This window comes from Grammomys surdaster, unplaced genomic scaffold (assembly GCF_004785775.1).
Source record: "Grammomys surdaster isolate TR1022 unplaced genomic scaffold, NIH_TR_1.0 324, whole genome shotgun sequence".
NCBI lineage: Eukaryota > Metazoa > Chordata > Mammalia > Rodentia > Muridae > Grammomys > Grammomys surdaster.
Window position 1 is genome coordinate 216,382 of NW_021604743.1, and position 22,090 is coordinate 238,471.

The 22,090-nt window shown below is 45.8% G+C and overlaps 1 protein-coding gene across 1 annotated transcript in view; it reads right to left on the reverse strand.

Moving 5' to 3' along the window:
* Nucleotides 1-5,571: 5,571 nt before the first annotated feature.
* Nucleotides 5,572-22,090, reverse strand: part of Dnajc27 (DnaJ heat shock protein family (Hsp40) member C27) — a 23,499-nt gene continuing 6,980 nt past the window's right edge. The window contains exons 4-8 of the mRNA XM_028778090.1: nt 16,112-16,276; nt 15,121-15,243; nt 10,979-11,139; nt 7,056-7,238; nt 5,572-6,881 (exon numbers count right to left, since the gene is read on the reverse strand). Of these exons, the coding sequence (XP_028633923.1) occupies nt 7,106-7,238; nt 10,979-11,139; nt 15,121-15,243; nt 16,112-16,276 (582 nt within the window). The 3' untranslated portion in view covers nt 5,572-6,881; nt 7,056-7,105. The remainder of the gene's footprint in view (nt 6,882-7,055; nt 7,239-10,978; nt 11,140-15,120; nt 15,244-16,111; nt 16,277-22,090) is intronic.

A 22,090-nucleotide genomic window follows, 5' to 3' on the forward strand; every position in this document is an offset into this window, starting at 1 on the left:
GACTCGTGTCTCAGTTGTTGGCTTGGACAGAACCTATACGAAGTAATCCTCTAGACATCTGGGAAGCATGAGAAGCCTGGCGAGCTTGTCCAAAACTTCACTTACAAACAGAAGAAATATTTTGTGATCTGTATTTTAACACGGTCACTGAGGCCATCACATGGACTCCCTCTTGGCTTGGGTACACCATACATGGTTTTGAGCTGAGTGGAAAAGTTTACGATGGCTCTGCATCATTCTGGTGCCTAACTAACCTCCCAAGACTTCCTCTGCTGTCAGCTGCTTCACCAGGCTTGGCCCATGCCACCTACTCTTAAGTCACCTGCTCTCGGTTAACTATAGGTAACCCCTTCAGCCTGAGGGTTACCATAGTAACAAGATTTAATCCAATCATCTCCCCCCACTCCTCAGTCTATAACCACTCCTAAACATTGCACTGGGGATGGGGTGGGTTGAGACTAGCTCTCCTGTCTCCACAAGCCTGGAGGCTTGTGAATGAAGGTTATTCTTACACAACTGGTTTCAGTGTTCGGCACACGATGTGGAAGCCATATGCTTTATTCAGTTTATGCCATTGTTTTCCATCTATAAAGAACCTGAATTTAGGCCATTACTGAAAAACAAAACCAAAAGCTGTTGGTTTTAGTGCTGTCTTTTGGGGGGAGGAGGGGATGTTTTTGGTTTTGGTTTTAAATACAGGCTCTTTCTACAGTAAAGTCAGAATACATACAGTCCTCAGCTTAAAGGGCTTTGCTGTGATTCCCCACCCCAACCCTGAGGGTACAAAAAAAAATCTCACTTCATCAAATATTAGACTTTGAAGTTGCTCTAGGCTGCAGCCCTGCTACCCAATCCTCTCATGAGGCCAGGAGACAGCTGGGAGTATAACCCACAGGCAACCTGTGATCACAAGGAGACCAATCCTGACGGCGGGCTGCGGTCCACAAGTCAGGTATGTTTGCTTTAGGATATTTTGTGTGGGGACACATATTTGTGTGAATATGGGCATGTGTGTACCCATGATGCATATATGCAGGTCAGAAGACAACCTCATTTGACAGTCCTCACCTACAGTCCTGAGGCAGGGTCTGTCTGTGGCTGTCAGGCTGACCCACAAACTTCTGGGGATTCTCTTGTCTCCACCTCCCACCTCACTGTAGGAGTAACTTAGAGTCTATGCTTGTGCTACCACACCCAGCTTTTACATGGTGTCTTAGCTACTGTTCCATTGCAGTGAAGAGACATCAATGACCACGGCAACTCTTATAAAGAACAGCATCTTATTGGGGCTGTGGGGCTGACTTACAATTTCAGAGGCCTAGTCCACTATCATCACTGGCGGGGAGCATGTTAGCATGCAGACTGACATAGTGCTGGAGGAGATGTTGACACCTACATCTGATCTGCAGGCAGCAGGAAAAGAGAGACACTGGGCCTAGCTTGAGCTTTTGAAATCTCAAAGCCCACCCACTTTGTGACACACTTCCTCCAAAAAGGTAATACCTCCTAACCTCTCTCAAGTAGTACCACTCCCTGATGAGTAAGCCTTCAAATCTATGCGCCTATGGGGGCCATAGACCCCATTAAACCACCACGAAGGGTTCTGGCAATTTGAACTCAGGTCTTTATGCTTGTACACTGAATACTTTACCCGTAAGCCATGTTCCCAGCCAACTTAAGGTATTCTTTTTTTTTTCCCTTTTTAATTTATTCTATATACGTAAGCACACTGTTACTCTCTTCAAACAGAACAAAAGAGGGCATCAGGGATCCCACTACAGATGGTTGTGAGCCACCATGTGGTTGCTGGGAATTGAATTCAGGACCTCTGGAAGAGCAGTCAGTGCTCTTAACCACTGAGCCATCTCTCCAGTCCCAACTTAAGGTATTCTTAAAGATCAGAATATAACCTTGTAAACTGAGGCATCTAAAGCTGTAGATTTAAAGTGTGAATTCTTTCTTTGTTTGTTGCTTTTGTTTATCAAGGCACAGATTCTCTGTGTAGCCTTAGCTGTCCCAGAAATCACTCTGTAGATCAGGCTGACCTCGAACTCATAGAGACCTACTGGCCTCCGTCTTCCAAAGGTGCTGGGATTAAAGGCATGCTCCACCACTGCCTGGGTAGAGTGTGAATTCTAACACTGAACAGCCTTTTGTTTGAATGGCTTTCTGCAGAACCTTGGGAAAATTGACCTGAGTCAATTTCTCTCATCTGTTCAACGCAGGCAGCAGAGCTGAGGACATGGCTCAGTTGGTAAAGTATTTGCCATAAAAGCTGTGTTCAATCCCCAGAATCCACATTAAAACAAAAGATAGAGGCAGGCATGGTAGTACATGCCTGTAGTCGGAGTGCTGAGGACCAGGAAAACCCCTACAGCTTGCTGGCCAGCCAGTGCAGCCTCCTCAGTGAGCTCCAGGGTCATTGAGAAACCCCGCCTCACAGAATAAAGTCATCAAGGGGGATGCCTGGCAGTGATCTCTAGCTTCAACATACATGTGCTCATACTCATGTGTGCCATGCATATATAAACACACACATAAACATGTACACACACACACACACACACACACACTGTGAGTAGCAATATAGCCTCCTGACGGGTTGAGCTGGGGTTATATTCCTGTCCCCTGGACTTACCTCTGTGTCCAGGGAGGACAGATGGGCCCTGTGAGAACTGAGAACACTTGGAACAAGTCTGCAAGATGTGCGGTTAGAGCAGAGTGAAGCGGGCCATTTTCTGGGTTCTTGGAGTGCTAGGCAGACCAGGGTCTACATGAGAATGAAAAGCCAAAATTCTGATTTGCAGCTTTCAGAGACAGACTGCTTCCTGTGCATTGGTCCTACAGGTCCCCAAATTCCGCAACGATGCAATCCTTTAGCTTAAGGATTTGGTTAACTGAATTAACTACATTAGTCAAGCAGCACTACTTTTGGGGGAGAGTGGGGTGTTGCTGGACATCAAACCCAGAGCACCAGCTACACTAAGCACACACACTTTCCCAATGAGTGAGGGACACTTTAGCCTGCTCTGCACTACTTCAGAATGAGTTAACAATAGTTTCCGTGAGCTACAAAACCACATTTAACCAAGTCAGACTGGCCTAAGGGACCAACAAATGCAATTCTCTGCATTTTTCCCATTGGAGTCTTAACTAAGAGGTCCTCCTTTGCTTCTCTTTGCTTTGTTTTTTTGAGGCAGGGTCTCACTCTATAGCCTGGTTAGCCTGTAGCTGGCTACACAGACCAAGAATCTCCTGATCCTCTAGTTCTGAGTGGAAGGGTAGACTACATGTATCTAACAATACCCCTAGCTTGTGTTTTTTTGTGGTGGGGTCTCTCTTTGTGACCTACATTGGCTTCCAACTCATGATCTTCTTGCCTCGGCCTCCCAAGTGCTGGAATTATGGTGAGGAACATGTCTTGCAGAATGAAGATCACAGCTGACTAGGAACTGGATTCTTGTTTAGTGTAGTTTTACACCAAAGATCAGGGTCTCAACAAATCAATGCAGCCAGCAGACCAGTGTTTGCTATTTGACTTTACTCTATAAAAATACACAACTTAAATACATATGACACTCTGTATACAAGACATAAACAACTGGTAGATTTAACACTTTCAGTTATTTCAACAGAAAGCAAATATGTAAGTTACCTTGTTAGAGCATTCACAGTCAAGGGAAAGAATGTGCAGGAAGCCATCAGTGCAGGGAGCCAACCCAAACTGTCTAAGTCTTCAGTGACAGTCCTTTCTCCAGGGGCCCAGCACTGAGCTGTGTGTTAAGACTCAGACCCACAGCCTGGCCATACCACAAGTAAACCCCTTCATCCTCCCCAGGGACAGTTAATGGAGCAATTGCTGTCCAAGGGGCACTAACCATGGCTAAAACTATGCTCAGCCCCAGGATGAGAAGGATGGACAGCTCTCGGCTTGAAAAGCCTGCAGTGGGAATTGCTTAGCTCGATTCTGCAACTAAATTCATCTTTGAAAGTTTTCCAAAAACGCTGGGGACTTAGCTCCATGGGCGGCTGCATGAGAGACTTACCCTTCCAGAACCTATGAGCTGACCCGAAAGGGAGCACTGTCATTGCCAGAGGCAACATGCCAGCTCCTTGCTTCCTAGCTTCAGATGGCAATCCCTCTGTCCTTCTGCCACATGTCCCTGACTCAGTGCTGGTAGGAGCTCCTTGTTCTACCCTGACGAGCTTTCAGCCATTTAGCTACCCAACCTATGGCTCACTGACCACCTAGCTGCCTGACCTATGGCTCACTGACCACCTAGCTGCCTGACCTATGGCTCAATGAACTAAGACAGAATTAGGTATGAAGAAGTATTTATCACTTGAGATTTCAATCAGTGAGAAGATACTAGAATACGTTTCCTGAGGTAAATATAAGCCTTAAAGAATGGTGTACAGTGTGTAGAAGAAGGACAGCAGTCTTATCCTCAACATCTGGACTTGTAAGTTAACAGGCTGGCAAAGCCACAGACACATTTAAATGGAGAAATAAAGTGGCAGTGCTTAAGTAAGATACTGAGAGTGAAGACTAGCAGTTCCTAAGGAGGCACAGGAGGAGAACACAGACACCATGGGAAGGATGCTCTAAAGTGCTTGCGAAGGCTGGAAGACTAACTCTGAAATGCCTCCAGGAACTTCCAACAAGGTGAAGAGGTGACACTGGTTGGTGACTCAGATGAAGAAGGGCACAGCTTTTTTTTTTTTTTTTTTAAATAACAGTTGTTCAAATATTTTCTTTCTTTTTTGGGGGAAACAAGGTTCTTCATAAAAAAATTTTCAGCCACTGAAATGACTGAGCTGCGACTCTTGTTGATGCTCTAAGATCTTCACTGTGCAAATAGTTTTCAAAATGTCAAAGGACAAAGCACACACCTGCACCAAGGATTTAAATGAATGCAGAAAGTCTGTACCGGATCGTGAAGCCAGGGCTCAAAATACTTCTCATTCTGAGGCTTGCCTTGTTGTTTCGTAATGCTCTGCTGATGGACTATAGAAATCAGAAAACTTCTGGGACCCTGAGGCTTCACTTTTTCATTTTATTACTATTAAATAAATACATAAATAAATACTACTCAGCCACCCTAGATGTTAGTAACTAAGATGTTAGAAACAGAGTCTCAAGATCTAAGAATCAAGCCCAGACTACATTTCAGCAAGTCACCTGAGGGATCCGAATAGGGACACTAAAGTATCCTGCTGTAACTGTTCATCTGCCCATGTTGTAGAACGAGGCGAAGACTGGCCCCACGCTCGGGCCGACCACAGCGCCACGCACAGCGCCACGCACAGTCCCTTATCCTCACGACTCCCACTTTCTGTTCCAAGAGCAGCGGATAATCGGATATGTTAGGCATGAGGGAAGCCTCAGGTAGAAATGAGGCCCACAAGAATGTTGAAGTGGAGTTCAATCATCCCAGAATCATTCAAGGGCCAGAAAAGCCATAAAGCCATACACCAGATCTCTTTATCTTTTTTATACAGATCTGAGTTCATTAAAACAACATTTTAAAGCTCAGAGCAGCTGAGCAAAGCCAGGCAAAGTGAGGCTGCTCTAGAGAAAGGGAAAACACAGAAGACTGCAAAGGTTTAGATGGTAAGACAAGAGCTTGTCTTCTTAGGCAAGAGAGATGTTACCTGGCAATCATTATGGGATAGGTATTTAAAAGTCATCCTTCAAGCTCCAGGTAGCACAGGTGGCTGCAGCTCAAAATCAGAGTACCACAGTTCAGAGGGATGACAGGAGTCACGCACCGAGCCTGCTCTCCTCAGGCTGTCATGAGTCCCAGTGCTCCATCAGCCTCGCCTGGTCCTGTGACCAGGCAGGGACAACACCATGAGGAAGGCTTCTCTATGCAGAATGAGTTTTCATACTTGTAGTTTAAAAATACTATTCAGAACTTTGGAGTCTAAGCAGAAACTGTAAGGATTGTGCCCCACACAGGCCCAAGATATCCCACTGTGCCCAGATGGACCCGACTTATTTCAAGTCAGCTGAGACCGGAACAATGGTAGGGAGTCAAGAACAGCAATGGCAGATATGGGACATAACAAGAGTGGGGTGAGAGGAGAAGCAGATTAACACAGTGCAGAACAAAGAGACCGGCCTGTGCCTGCCTCTCTCACCACCTGTGGTGAGGACTGATGACAGGGACAAGTCTTAGGCAGGGCTCCTCCTAGTGCCCAACATGCCTGAGCTCAGGAAAGGCCCAAGCTGGCCTGTATGGTGTGACTGAGTGCACACTCCCGAGTAACCTACAATACACCCTCCAAGAGCTTCTGTTCTGGCTTCTGGCCCCTCATTCCCAGGGACACAGCATCCTTGCTGCTTGCTACTAGCAAGCATTTCTAGGGCAGAGCAAAGACCTGGGATCCAGGATGAGCTTCAGGTTCTCCACTGCCTCCCTCTCTCAGCACTGGCTTGTCTCCCCCTGGTGGCTGGAGAAAGAACAGAGTCAGTGTCTGAGAAAGGAAGGTAGACGGAACAGTGTCAGCTCACAGCACATTCTTCTACAAGGTGCTTGTTTTTCTTTGAAAGTCTTGCCAAGTAATCCAGTCTAGACTGGCCTCAAACTCACAATCCTCCTGCCTCATCCTCCTGAGTGCTGGGACTGCAGGCACAAGCCTCCATGCCTGGCTACTATGGTAAAAGTACTACCCAAGAGGCTGCTCGGCGGGACGCAAGGCTCCCAGGGGCTGAGGCTGCTTGTTCCGGTCATTCTCTTTCCTGTTGCTATTCCCTTCTCTGATGGTGGGCAGATGGATGGATGGTGGGCTGGCGGGAGGAAGCTCAGGTGAGTCACAGCCATGGACTTTCACAGGTGGATGCATAAGTGATGATACAATGACAAACACTCAGTTATCTGGCAATAAGAAATGAAGTGCATAAGAGATGTGGGGCTATCTCTCACACAAAGGCAGTCATCTCACCGAGGAATGGCCACAACACGGTAACAGGCACCCATACTATTAACTTACACACGAGGGAACAAAACAGTGAGCATTTGTGAAGGAAAACTCCATGTTGGTTATTTCACCTCAAGGGAAGTCTGTTTACACTTGAGCTCGCCTGTAGTTTCCTCTGCCTCTACTTGATGTTTTTCAGGAGGGCTGTCCGGGCATTCACAACTGCTTTGAAGGCATCTTCACTGCCAGGAGCTACACACTTGTCTGGGTGAAGCAGCACAGCCAGCTTCCGGTAGGCCTTATTGACTTCCTCTCTGCAAAGAGCAGACAAGTTTTGTCAGTGACCAGGTTGGCCCCAAATCCTGCATTCCAGTCATCTGGACACACTCCACATCTCCCATGGGATTACCTCCTTTTCTCAAAGGTAGGACTAGAAGACTAGAAAGTGACAAACAAATAATAGGTCGCATACAAGTAGAAAAATACAATGTGAGTGAGGAGACAGTCAAAGGAGGATCAACTGCAGCTAGGCATCTCTAGAGTCTTAGGGACACAGAGCAAGCCTTTGCTAACTGAAGGAATAAGAACCTGGGAGCCAGAGGTAATCCCTTGTGAGAAGCTTCTAGAAGAAGAGGAACTTGTGATTAGCATGAGGTGGAGGATTCAGAGCACCAGGGAAGGAAATGGTAGAGAGGCCTGTTTCTCAAAGTTAAGAGACAGGTAGTTGATGACCACAGCAACCCAGGCCTGAGAGCAAAAGTTCAGCTGGAGGCGTCTGTGAGAACAACCAAGGGAAGAGAGCTTACATAACATGAGGCAAAAGCCAGTGGAAGCAGCGGACGTACTCAACACACAACTAGAGAAGATAAGGGAAGAGAAGCTGAGACAACTCCATGGTCCAAAGTAGCAGGACCCAGCTGGAGAAGGCCCAGAGCCGACAAGCTCCTTTCCTGTCCCCACTCTTCATCATCCTCAGGTGCCAGACTCCTGTGGAGTTCTGTCCCCACCACATGGTTTTACTTCTCAGGATTCTTTTTGTCACCAGGGTCCCTGTGATCTTGTCAGCTTGGCATGGTGCTGTGTTAGGTGCCTTCGCCGTTGTTTTTATTGGAAGGATTTCTCATAGCACGTTCACAATTAATATATGCTCTTTGCAGCTTGGAGATGGTAGAAAGTCTGATGTCAATCTGGAGTGTGATCTTAGTCTGGGGTCACAACAGTAACTCCCTGTGTTTTAGGCAAAGAAGCCAGAGCTTTTCCAGCTGCTAGATGAGTCCTGATTTCCTTGTTCTAGCTTTTCATGTTATATTCTACATATGCAACATGCAACCTTTTGTCAGGTGTATGTGTAGTGTATGCCTCTCTCTCTCCCTCCCACCCTCTGTGTGTGTGTGCACTCGCGCACTAGCGCACGCACACCCATTTAGAAGACCAGGGCCTTCCTCTATCACTTTTCATTTAATTTCTCAAAACAGGGTCTGTTAAGCCTCAACATAGCTGCTTTGGCTAGACTGGCTGGTCAATGAGCTCCAGGGATTCACATGTCTCTGCCCTCCCACAACTAGAATTATAGACATATGCTGGCATGCCTGGCTTTTATGTGGGTGCTGAGTGTCTAAAAATTAGGTCCTCATGCTTGTGAAGCAAGCACTTTATCCACTGAGTCACCCTTACATGTGTACTCTTGCCGGGCAGTGGTGGCCCATGCCTTTAATCCCAGCACTTGGGAGGCCCTGTGTCCTTGAGGCAGGTACAGAATCCCTTCCTTCTCCAAGACAGTCTTCTCACTGAGTACCTTTCAAGATTTATAGGCATAGGAAAGTCCCTCAAGAGAAAGTTCTAGAGTAGCCAGTCTGGTGTAGGTGTTTGTCAACAATCTATCAGTGCTACACTACAGACAATAAGGTATCAACAATGTATCAGTGCTAGACCTATAGACAGTAAGGTATCAACAATGTATCAGTGCTAGACCTACAGACAATAAGGTGTCAACAATGTATCAGTGCTAGACCTACAGTCAGTAAGGTGTCAACAATGTATCAGTGCTAGACCTACAGACAGTAAGGTATCAACAATGTATCAGTGCTAGACCTACAGACAATAAGGTGTCAACAATGTATCAGTGCTAGACCTACAGACAGTAAGGTGTCAACAATGTATCAGTGCTAGACCTACAGACAGTAAGGTGTCAACAATGTATCAGTGCTATCTAAAGACAGTAAGGTTTCTTTAAAGTTGAAGAACTGTAATTACATTTGGCTTCAAACAAGAATGAGAATTCTCCAAAATTTACCAATCTAAGAAATTGTCCCAAATCAAATGTGCTTGATGTCATTTGACAGACACAGCTGACAAAGATAAACCTGTGTTTATATGGATTAGGGAAACAAATCACTGGGGCCCTGGAAGTTCTGGTAGATTTTAATTAACTGAAGTCAATAAAGAGCTAAAAATTTTTCTTTTTCTTCAATACACACTACTTAAAATCTATTAGTAACCGGGCAGTGGTGGCGCATGCCTTTAATCCCAGCACCTGGGAGGCAGAGGCAGGTGGATTTCTGAGTTCGAGGCCAGCCTGGTCTACAGAGTGAGTTCCAGGACAGCCAGGACTACACAGAGAAACCCTGTCTCGAAAAACCAAAAAAAAAAAAAAAAAAAAAAATCTATTAGTAAGGAGGTGAAGAGGTTCCCTAATAGTACAGCCAACATGACTTGTAAATGACATGGAAGATTCAGAATTAGACTACAGAGAAACCAAAGAGAAATTAAGACATCGATAAATTTTTGCTGCATACATGAACCCATCTGAGTACTGTCACAAGTGTGAGCACTCTTGGCACATGGGGAGGTCCAGGTGGCCACAACAGCCTTCCCAGTTCTCCCCTCTTTGCTTTGGGTATGAAGATATGTCATGAGGCCAAGGAGAAGAGAGTTGCTGCTGACACACAATTTCAAGGTCAAATGTTTCCACTGTGGCAGTCAACCTGCCGAAGGGTGAAGCATGGGGGGCAGTATGATAAAAGAGACCCTAAGCACTTGAGAGGCAAAAGTCAGGGGACCTCTGTGAGCAAGAGACAGCCTGGTCTACACAGTGAGTTCCAGCCCAGCCAGAGCTTAAAAACAAACTAACTAACTAACTAACTAACTAACTAACTAACTAAAAACAAAAACCAACTCCCCCTAAAAGTCAACAGCATCAAAAATAAACAAAATGAAACCCTCACAACCAGTCATACATGAGTCATGCATTATTAGCAATTATGTTACCATGCTCAGTAATGAGTTGTCTTTGCACAATGAAGACTACTTTGTTTTCCTTTTCTTTCTGTGTTGGAGACTGATCCCAGAGCTGTGTATAATTTCTCTACCACTGAACTAAATACCTCATTTTAATTTTTTTTAATCCCTCTTTTTTAATTTTTCTTTTGAGAAAGAATTTGACTAGCCCAAGCTGGCCTCAAGTTTGTACTCTCCTGCAGACACCTCAGTACTGGGAGTACAGGTGTGGGTCACTATGCCCAGTTCTTCCTAAATAAATCTTTTGAATACAATAAGTAACCACACATACAACAGGTAACCACACACAACCCAATCACGGTGGATGAAGAAGCAGGTTCATGAGAAGACAGCTGGGCAGACAGTGCTCCTGGGTCAGGACACACCGCTGTCTCTTGGGGCCTCAACAATCACCCATTTCACTGAAGTCCAGTTTCCCAGGAAGATGGGAGCAAGTTCAAAGCTCTTTCTTCTTCTAAAATTCTATGATTTAAGAATTATTTTTGGTAAAGTTTTCTTAGGTTGTGTCAGATTCTTGCTCAACACAGTCAAAGGTGAAGCAAGCCATTTCCTCAAGTGTTCACGAAGGAACAGGACACAGCTTGCTCAACAGGCAGGGTGCCTTCTGTTTCATTTCTCTGTGTTAAGTTAGTGGGGCAGAGTCCTTATGAAACTTATTTCTACACATCTTCAAGATCCTAGCCAATCAGAAGAAAGATTGTATAGTGCTTTTGGCAGCAGGGCCTCTTCCAGAACTACACATCCTAAAACTACTTACCTTGAGGCCCCAGGTCTGACTCCCAGCATCTCCCAGCTGTCCTTACTATTTCGGATTCTGCGAATGGTGTCTGCTTGTTCTTTGGTGAAACTAGCACTGCTGTTTGCGGTAGGACGCTTCCCGCCATTTTCACACAAGTCAACTATGGACATGTAAAACGTCTGCAGGAAGAAAACACACCCAGAGATGATGCCCTGAAACGGGAGTTCCCTTCTCACACTTCAGTAACTCTTGAAAGTCACAAGTGAAGGAAATACACTTCAGCTGAACAATACCAGAAGACTGTTTTCTCCCAGAATGGAACTATAGATCCCCCTGCCCACCTGGCACTGAGGGCAGAACCCAGGGCCTGGCACTTGCTAGGCAAGTGCCCTACCACTGAGCTAAACCCCAACCCCCAACTGCATATTTTTAAAACAGAAAAAGTATTAGCTAACTTAAAATGTATTAATTTTAAAAATTAAAATGATTCATAATCCTATTCTCAAAGAAACACATTTGAAGTTGGTAATAGACTAACACTGTCAGAAAAACTCAAATAGTGAAATATAAAACCTTTTTCTACCCTGAGTCTTTCTCCCTGATATAGCCATCATTAGCATCCCCACAGAAACATCTGTTACCAGCAAATTTCATGTACAAATACATAAACATTTACACAAAGGATCTCGGATGAACACAATGTTTAGCAGTTTGCAGTTTCCCTCATAATATATCTTGCCCTGGCCTGGTAGTGCATACCTGTCATCCCAGCTACTTGGGAGGCTAAGGTAGGAAAAGCAGGAGTTCAAGACCAATTTCAGTAACTTAATGAGACCTGGGCTATGGTAGGGTGATTGCTTAACATGAGCAAGGACCTGGGTTCAATCCCTAGCTCCTTCTTGGAATCTTCCTACATTTACGGTCCGTCTTTGCTTTCTCCTGACCTCAGTATTCTATTATGTGGCTATACCATAACTTACCTAACTCCACACTCCTGGAGTAGTCAGCTCTCTAGTCTTTGGGGCATTACAAACAATATTGAATTGTTTTGGTTTTTGGTTTTGTTTTTTAAGACAGAGTCTCACATTGCCTAGGCTGACCCTGAACTAGCTACATAGAGAGTGATACTGAATCCATGGTCCTCCTGTCTCTGCCTCTTCAGTACTAGAATGACAGATGTGCAGCTCTGTAGTGTGTGTGTTCCCGGGTGAACTCAACTTGAGTTAAACTGAACAGATGCACAAGCAGCTACTTTCAGGCAGTGGACAACAGCAAACAAATCACTGAGATGAGCTACTAACTCTCTTCTGGAGGCCATATTTGGATCATATAGACACAGAGTCTCACTGAGAGAGGGAGGCAGAGATCAGAGGCAGAGGCAGAGGCAGAGGCTATAACAGTGACAACAGCAGCAGAGAAGGCACTGGGCAGGAAGGTGCTGGGTGGAGCTGGACCCCATCTAGGTGGGGGTTCCTCGAGGATTTCTAGCTAAAAACTAGGTTACTCATATGAAAACTGAGGCCACCTGAGGCTTACCAGACAGGAACTAAGAATATAACCCATTTTTTCCCTCTAGGGGAAAAACTAGCCCAAGACACTAGAGCTTGCTTGGCCTTCCCAGAACACCTAATCAACATTTGTGAAATCTCTGAGGCACCACAGAAAGGAGTTTCACACATCCTAACTAAACCCAAAGCCAAGAACCAACACAACTGATGAAAGACAGACTTTGGAAGCTGAATTCCACCAAATTAGAAGGTTTAGGGAACATTTTGGGCTTCCTTCAGATCTCTGACATTAAAGCAAAAATGTAAGCTTACACGAGTCCATTGCAATATACCTTCTGCAACCAGAAGCAGCATTCTTCTGACAAGGACAGAGAAATATGCAGGGTCTCTACAATGTTGCCTTCACAGATGTGGTACCCAATCAAAACATCACTATCACACAAAGAAACAAGAAAACATGAACCTGAGCTGGTTCAAATGCTGGACTTAATAGGTTTCAAAACAACTAGCTATTTTTCAGAAATACTGAAAGAAGATAAAGAAAATATATCTTTAAAAACTACTTTATTTGGGTGCTGGAGAGATGGCTTAGCATTAAAAGCACTTATTGCTCAAGAGAACCTGAATTCAGCTCCCAGCACCCACATGGTGGCTCACAACAACCTGAAACTCCAGCTCCAGGTTATCCAACACCCTCTTCTGGACACTGTGGGTACCAGGCAAGCAGACAGGTGAACAAGCAACATAAAATAAAAATAAATCTTTTCTAAAACAGGCTGGGGAGATGGCTTAGTTGGTAGGACCTGCTGCACAAGCATGAGGCCCTCAGTTGAATCCCCTTTTTAAAGACAGTAACGTGTGCTTGTAACCCAGCACTAAGGAATCAGAGACAGTGGTATCCAGAGGCTTGCTGGCCAGTCAGCCTAGGTGAATTCATGAGCCCCAGGCCAGTGACAGACCCTCTCTCAAAAAAAACCAAGGGGAGGCACCTAAGGAATGACCCCAGAATTGTCCTCTGGCATTCACATATGTACACTCACAGGTATACACACACACACACACACACACACACACACACACACACACACATATATCAAAAGCCAAAGAAAAAACAAAGAAAGCAGGCTAAGGAGGTAAGTAGACAGCACCCCTCCATGGCCTCTGCATCAGCTCCTGCCTCCAGGTTCTGGCCCAGCTTGAGTTCCTGTCCTAAGTTAAGTCAAATAAACCCTTTCCCCTCCAAGTTGTTATTTGGTAATGGTGTTTCATCACAGCAATAGAAACTCTAACATAGACACCTTCTAAATGGATCTATAACCAGACCCTGACTTTATTACTTATTGTTTTAAGTAGCTTCCTTTCCTAAAAATTATTCAAAATTAATGGTTTTTAAAAAGTGAATCTGGTGCCACGGAGCCAGGAGCAGGGTCAGCTGCACAGCCGCAGTGCTAAGGTGGGAAAGTGGCAGACAGGTGGATCCTGGTGACTCTCTCGATGCCAGTCTAGACAGCTGGTGAGCTCCAGTTCACCAAGAGACCCCAGCTCCAAAGGTGGAGAGCAAGAGAGACACCTGACTTCTACCTCTACACCAGAGAGTGCACCTATACACATAATGTATACACGTATGCACACACACACAGAACAACAAGAAACGGTCATCTACACAGACTGCCATGTGAGCGCATCCTTCTCCTGCCTTTTGGATTTTTATGTGTGACCAGCTAGATTCTGGAATGATGGTCTCCTAGTCTCTAAACTAAGTGAGCTGGGAGCTGCTCTGTGAGCACAGGGTCAGATAACCTGTGTGTGGCAAGTCAATTTTGTCACAGTAATTATGAATGTAACACCATTATCCAAAGATGGTTTTGAAGAGAGATCTTTACCTCAGTGAAGCACAATAACTTGCTAACCATGTTGACCACCACAAACACCGGGAGTGTTTCTTCAAGACAGAAATTTCAAGGGTTTAGTCAGACATGGTGGCATATACTTTTGAGCCCAGCACTCAGGAGACAGAAGCAGGTAAACCTTTTTGAGTTTGAGGCCAGCCTAGTTTATATAGCAAGTTCTAGGACAGCCAAGGCAACATAGTAAGACCCTGTCTCAAACAAAATAAACATAAAATATTTGTAGGCTCCAATGGCAACTTGAGGCCTTGAGAGGTCTGAAGCATGCTGAAGAATTTCCTCAGGCGTGAAGGTTCATTGTGTCTACTTGATGGGATGTAGAATCACTGGGGAATGTCTGAGGGCTTTGCTACACTGTGCTTGGAAGACTCACTCTAACTGTGATAGCACCATCCATGGGCTGGAGTCCTGGGCTGAACAGAAAGCAAGCAGAGCTCCAGCCAGCGCTCACCTTTCTCTGCTTCAACCTTCTGTCACTGTGACTTCCCTGCCACAGTGGCCTGTTCCCTACGACTGTATCTAAAACAAACCCCTTGCCTTCCTTAAGTTGCTCTGGTCAGGTGCTTTCTGACAGACAGCAGGTGACTAAGATGATGAGCCAGGTCTGCTCTACAACAAGCAGACTCCCTCACTCCCCACACCCCTTCTTTGGCAAAGTCCCATCATTGTTTTGCTTCTCAGAATCTTAACTATGACCTGCCCCGGCTGGCTTTGACACAAATCCTGGAACGGGATTCCTGATTACCTGGAACATCTCGTTGATTCCCTCTCCAGTTTGTGCTGATGTTTCAAAATACAGGAACCCTTTGCTTTCAGCCCAGAGACGTCCTTCACTTTCATCGATGCAGCGGTGTTTGGAACAGTCAATCTGAAATAAAGTCAGGACGGGACAGAGAGAAGATCCACCTTGTCCCACTACGCCCGGCCCAGTGAGGTCTTTATTCTGAGCCTCAGAGCTATATATAAAACTATCAGGCTAAATGGGACCCAACAACAAAGCCCCATGACAGGTTCTCTGTCTAATTTAGACCACACTTCCCACTTCCTCCCATGGGAAAGCCACTGCTGGGTACTTGTGAAAGTTGTGTCATTACCTGTCCTACCCAAGAGGCCATCTTCTGCTGTCTGCCATGAACAACCCCTCCCACCAGGTCAAACTACAAATATTAGGCTTTTCCTGTGTAGTCCCTAGACTGTTTCCTCAAGCTGGAACCCAAGGGAAAAAATGAACAAAAATCCAGTTAGACCAGGTTTTAAAGTTTTTTTGTCTCTGAGACATGTTTTCAAAGGCTACTTTTTTTTTTTTTTTTTTTTAGATGGGTCTCACTATGTAGCCCAGGCTATCCTGGAACTCACTCTGTAGACCAGGCTGGCCTTGAACTCAGAAATCCTGCCTCTGCCTCCCAAATGCTGGGAGCCACCACTATCTGGATAAGGCTACTGATTTCTATGTTAAAAAATAACACGCCCCCATTGTACATGTGTGTGTCTGTGTTTGAAGACTGAAGACAGGGTCTCACTAAACCGCCCATGCTGGCCTGGAACTCTCTACATAGCTCAGGTTGGCCTCAAACTCAGAGGCCTCCTGCTTTTGACTCCTGAGTCCTGGGATTTCAGACAAAACCACATACTCAGCTCTTTCCTTTTCAGGTCCTCAAATCACAACTGTGCAAGCACACCCATAACTGTGCAAGCACACCCATAACTGTGCGAGCACACACATTCTGAGCAGTTACCTTGTTGGCACATACAACAAAGACAATACTGTCCATGTTCCCGTGAGGCCCAAGCTCCTGCTTCATCTCCGCCAGCCATGAATCAAGGGCATCAAATGAGTCCTTCTGCCCAACGTCATAGACCAGTATCACACCTTGTGTGTCCTTGTAAAACTCATTTCGGACCTGCAGATGGAAGAACAGAGGCACGAGGTGTTGGTGCTGTGATCTTTATAAGAATGCACCTCACAGCCGGGCAGTGGTGGCACACACCTTTAATCCCAGCACTTGGGAGGCAGAGGCAGGCGGGATTTCTGAGTTCGAGGCATCTTACAGTCATTAATTAACAAACTTTCATACTTGAAGTACTCATTATCCAGTGTCTCAGTATCATGTATCTCAATATTTACGGGCTTTGAGAGGACTTTATATAAAATCAAAATGAAACAAATAAATCTATCTGTAGGTCAGAAGAATGTTTAGCAGGAAACAAGGGCTAGGCTCCTCAGAGGCAGCTCTCTCCAACTGTAGGTAGACTTAGAACAGTCATGTAAAGACCATCTCAGGAAGGTAGGTGAACAGTCAAAAGGAATTTCAAGCAGAATGACACCATCCTGGGCGACAGCTGCCACCATACAAGCAGCCCCGAGGCAGGGCTTCTCAGACTACTCCAGGGATGAGCATCCATCTTGAGCCCCCAACCTCAGAACCCAGTGCAATCAGGTGGCAAGGAACACAGCTGAGGAGGCAGGCAGCTCTAGGTTCCCACTGACCGGAAGTATGTGACCTTTGTGTGACCTTGGCCTGATCACATGACCTCCATACACTTCCTCATCTTTCAAAGGAGATTGTACAATGGCTGGACTAGGGGAGATCATGAAGGCAACACACTTAGCACGGCACCTGGCGAACGACACACAAAGTCTCCTCTCCGTTCTTCACATTCTGTCTGACTGTCCTGAGATCATTCATCAGAAATGGCGACTTACCTCTGACACATAGCTGCACCTCTCAGAAGAGCTGACAGGAAGTGCAGGGTGAACTCAGGTAGAGGCAGTAAGAAGTTGGGTGGGCGGGAATTCTGGTGGGAACCTTGACAAAGAACATAGCTTTATGTTCTTTTCACGACATCCCCAATGTACTCAGACTCACTGTAGCTAAGCACTCAGAAGTGAAGAAGCAGGGGACGGTGACAATGTCTGCTACAGCAGCATTCAGGAGGCTGAGGAAGGGATTGTGAGTTTATGGCAAGTTTAGATTGCATAGTGAGTTTGAGGCCAGCCTGGCTACATTAAGGGTGTGTGCCACTACCTTGCCAGAGTTTAAATTTGTATTTAGTTCTTTGCGTGTGTGTGTGTGTGTGTGTGTGTGTGTGTGTGTGTGTGTGCGCGCGCATGCGTGCATGCGTGCATGAGAGAGAGAGAGAGAGAGAACACACAAGAGACTATGCACACAAAGGTATGTGTGACCATGGAGGTCAGAGGAGGGTGTTGGATTCTCTGGAGCCAGACTGACAGGAGGTTCTGAGTCGCCTGACATGGGCTGAAACTCACACTTGGCTACAACGGCAGCAAATGCCCTTTAACTGCTGAGCCATCTCCCAGTCCCCATTTGGAGCTCTTGTCTTTAATCTTTCAAGTATAATCTTATATTTTGTATGTGGTTTTTCCTGTCCCATTTCTCACCACCTAACCTTGCAGAACAGAACAGAGGGTGGACTCTTTAGCCTCTGAAGCACCACAGCGGTTACACTGGTCTCTATTCCTTTTCTCTTCTCCTCCCACCTCACCTCACACACCCCACCCCCATCTCTACTGTTTTTGTTTTTGTTTGTTTTGGAGATAAGGTCTCTCCTAGCCCAGGCTGGCCTCAAAGACTCCGTTTAGCAGTTGATGACTTGCACTCCTGATCCGCATGCACCATCACGCTTGCTGCTGTCTGCACTTGGAGCACACTCCTGTCGCTTGCTGCCACAGCTGGCAGCACCTCCAGCTGTGTTCTACAGGAAGGTTTCACTGCAGGTCATGTCTCCAGACAGAGAGAGAGAGAGAGAGAGAGAGAGAGAGCGCACGCGGTGATAGATTAAAGCAAGCTCAACAGCTATTGCAAGGTACTCAAATTCAGGTCTAAGCTCGGCAACTAGCTACCTACATAGTCTTGGGTAAGTTTTTTTTATCACCCCAGCCTTAGTTTCCTTACCTGCAAAATGGAAAGGTCAAAACAGATGCCTCAGTTGACGCCTACAGCCCCATAACTCTAGTCTTCCAAAACAGCTTCCGAGCACTGGCAGGAGACTCAGCACATTCCAAGTTTAGTTAGGAAGCTAAGGGAAGGGCAACGTACAGCTAGCAAAGGCTGAGACAGCGTCTAATGTAATACTACAGAGGTCTCAGAAAGTTCCTACGAGGGCATCTAATGGAGACTGCATGTTCTTCAATGAAAGACAGGCTCCACTGCCCCTGGGGAAACCTGTCAAGGGGATTGGTAATAGCGGAAGCTTCATCAGGGAGTGAGGAAGCTGGGGATCGTGGGGTGGCTGTGGATGTTCCTGACACGTGCTGAGCAAGGATACACTTTGGTGAGTTTGGGGATTAGAAAGTGGCTTTGGTCTTGTCAAAAAGGAAGGTTTGCACCACAGACAGAACTCCAGGACACAAGAAGAGAGCTCAGGACTATGTGACAAGGTCCTCCAGAAGAGGTGACTTTAAGAAGTCTCTATTAATTAATACATCTATTTTCACAAACTCCTGAAAGAAAACCTAAAGCATTTTTAGATTGCATTAACAGGAGTCAAATACAGACCAGGGGAGCAGAGACTTGGCTCAGACATATCTAGAATGATGTATTAGAGCTTAGTGAGCATCAGCTAACCAGGGACACCTGCAAAGATTCAGCCTGTCTCCTCAAAAGCAAGGCCAGAACATCCTGAAGACACATGCAGGGCAGCCACACGGAGATGCTGCTGGCTGACAGCTTCAGCTCCAGACAGGGTTAGCTCACAAAGCTGCTAATCTGTCACTTGGCTCCCTGTTCTCCAGACACTACCACACTCCACCCTGCATAATTCTTAGCACGCCCGAAGCCTCTCAGCTTGAATGTCATGTCCCTCAGTAGAACTTTCTGACCCTGGGAGACGTTGAATCACGGTATGAAATGAGCCAGCATTTGCCATTGGCTTAAGGAACACTTCTCTAACATACTTTCACTCCACAAGGACATGGGACATGCTTCCAGTGGCTACCACTGAACCTGACATACAGCTAGCCACGACTGGCAGATGACCATTGTGTTTAAGAATACACTGACCATTGGCATATTTAACTTTCCAATGAGATATCTTTGTATAATCCAAGATCTGCATTAGTGTTTCTGACATTCAGAACACCTGTCAGACTTAAAATCAACCAGACCTCTGTGCCTGTCTCACTGACCACAGGCTTAGGAAACTGATCACACCTGGCATAAGCTTTACATATCGAAGGGAGTTGTCTGCCCTCTAAAGCCTAGTATTATTCACAAGGTAGAAAAGTATGCAACCATTTAAAGTCCCTCTAGAAAGATGGGAGCAGCCATACATCCCTGTACTCTTTACTAAGAACAGGTAAAAATCCTGGACATTATATATAAAGTATGAAGTATAGAACCTCTGAAGGATAGAGAGACTAAGGCAGATGAGCTAAGGTCCTTGGGACCAGAGGAATGGCGTGCTAGTGAGTTCTGGGGATTCTTTTGCCAAGACCTGGAGGAGAAGTGTCTCTAGGCGTCTAGAGAATGCCATGAGGGACAGACAGAAGCCCTGTGGAAAGCTGAGTCTCACTAATAAAGGACACTGTAAAGAGGAAGCTAGCAAACAAAAAGCTTCAGGCGGTAATGACTCAGCTAAACACCTATGGGGTGCAGGGTGTCTCCTGCCCTAGTCAAGATGGAGGAAACTTTAGAAGTGAAATATGACCGTGGAAATAAAAGGCTTAGTGATTGAGGTCAACAGCTGAATGGAGGAGACAGGAGAAAAATCAGTGAGTGAGGGACCGGCTGGAGGAGGCAGAGGCCTTGTGCTCACAGGTAAGCACTAGGGAATCTGGAATGTTACAGACACAGGGTTACACCTCTAAAGGAGGGAATGCATAACCTGTTATCCATTCAGAAGGCTGGGAGTGGACCTGTTAACAGCGTGGTGACCTCTGTAGTATCTGTGTAGCCAAGACCCCACAGGACCTCCCCCCAGCCCTGAACTGTGAGCTTGTTCTCAGTCTACAGAACTCATCTTTACGGACGGTGTCACATGTACTTCACAAAGGATTTTGATGTAGTCACACCCACTCTTCACTCAGCTCACTCTGTGCTTTACTGTGCACGCAGGATTGAGTTATTTATCACTAGAAAAGTTTTTTATTTAACCAATTGTGTTGTGCTTAAATATGCCTAAAATAAACAATTCAGGGTCAGACTCCCTAAGTTTGAACACTGGCTACTAAGTCACGCTGAACTGAACTCCTGCAGACTTGCTCTCCTGCCTGTGGTGGTCACAGAGACCACTGCCAAGACTCTTGCAGCCAGCCAGGCAGCAGTTACTGCCAAGCTTGATGACCTCTATCCAATTCCCAAAGCTACATGGTGGAAGGAGAGAACCAACTCCTAATAGCTAACCCACACACACACACCATGGCATACATGTGCCCACACATATACACATAAATAAATAATGTAATTTTTAAAAATCAATGTAACAGCAAAAGATCACCCAATCTGAGTGGGGTGTTTGTGTGTGTGTGTGTGTGCGTGCGCGCATGTATGCTTGGGGTGGGGGAGATGTGAGGAAGGACTGGGACACAGGACTATGGATAAATGGACCTATTGGACTAAAAGATCAATCAGAAAAACAATCGTGCTGAGAAATGAAATGAAAAACAGGAAGCATGGCGGCTGCAGCCCCAACAAGGTGGAAGTCTGAGACAGGATGATTGACAATCTGGTATGAGGCTAGCCTGGGCAACACAGCCAGTCCTGCCTCAAAAGAGAGACAGGCTGGAATGTCTAAAAGTGCTAAGGGCCACAGCTTACAAATTCAAGATGCAGTGCAAAGCACAAACAGCAAACACGGCCCCTCCCCCAATCCACTGAACTGAGTGAAAATGAAGACATGATGCCAGTGTTTGCAGATACACGAGGCAGTGCTGAGGAGAGAATCCACAGCACTGGCCACACAGAAGAGTCTACAATTGGTAACTCAGGCTCTATCTCAAGAACCCAGAACAAAGGGCCAAATAACGCCAGGGCAAACAGGAAGAAGGAAATGACAATGATAAGGACAAACGTGAAGCTGCCAAGCCAGCAAACGGGAGTGTGTGCTCATGGCGGGACTGGGCTGCTTCGGCTTCTTCCTGGGAGGCAGCATGGCTGGGAAGTGACAGGAAAGGTCACACCAGACCCTGCTGTGAAATAGTGACCTTGCTGGGCTGCTACACCCATGCAGTACTATTATCACTGACCCCTCGCACTCGGGGCTGAGGTATGAGGTGAAAAGCCAGCGTCCTCTTACGGTGGCAACGGCCAATACACTCAAATGTTTGAAACATTAGGCATGAAAGTTCCCATTCCTATTCCAGGAAAGTGTGAGTGAGTGATCAAGGGATAGCCACTAACCTGAGGCTCAGAGGCAAGCTGCCAATACGAGCTAAACTTTACAGATCATCTGAATACTGGTCATTTGAATTCACTGTCCCCAATGTCAATACTGGACTTAAGTTTTCTTTTTTTCCTTTTGTTGTTGTTATTTATTTTGCTGGGTTTGTTTGTTTGTTTTTTGAGACTGTTTTTGTATATAGCCCAGGCTGTCCTGGAACTTACCTTGTAGATCAGGCTGGCTCCCAGAGATCCACCTTAAAGCTATGCATCACCATTGTTCAGGTTTTTTGTTTTGTTTTTTAACGGAATTTGGTTTAGTTTAGTTTAGTTCAGTTCAGTTCAGTTCAGTTCAGTTCAGTTCAGTTCAGTTCAGTT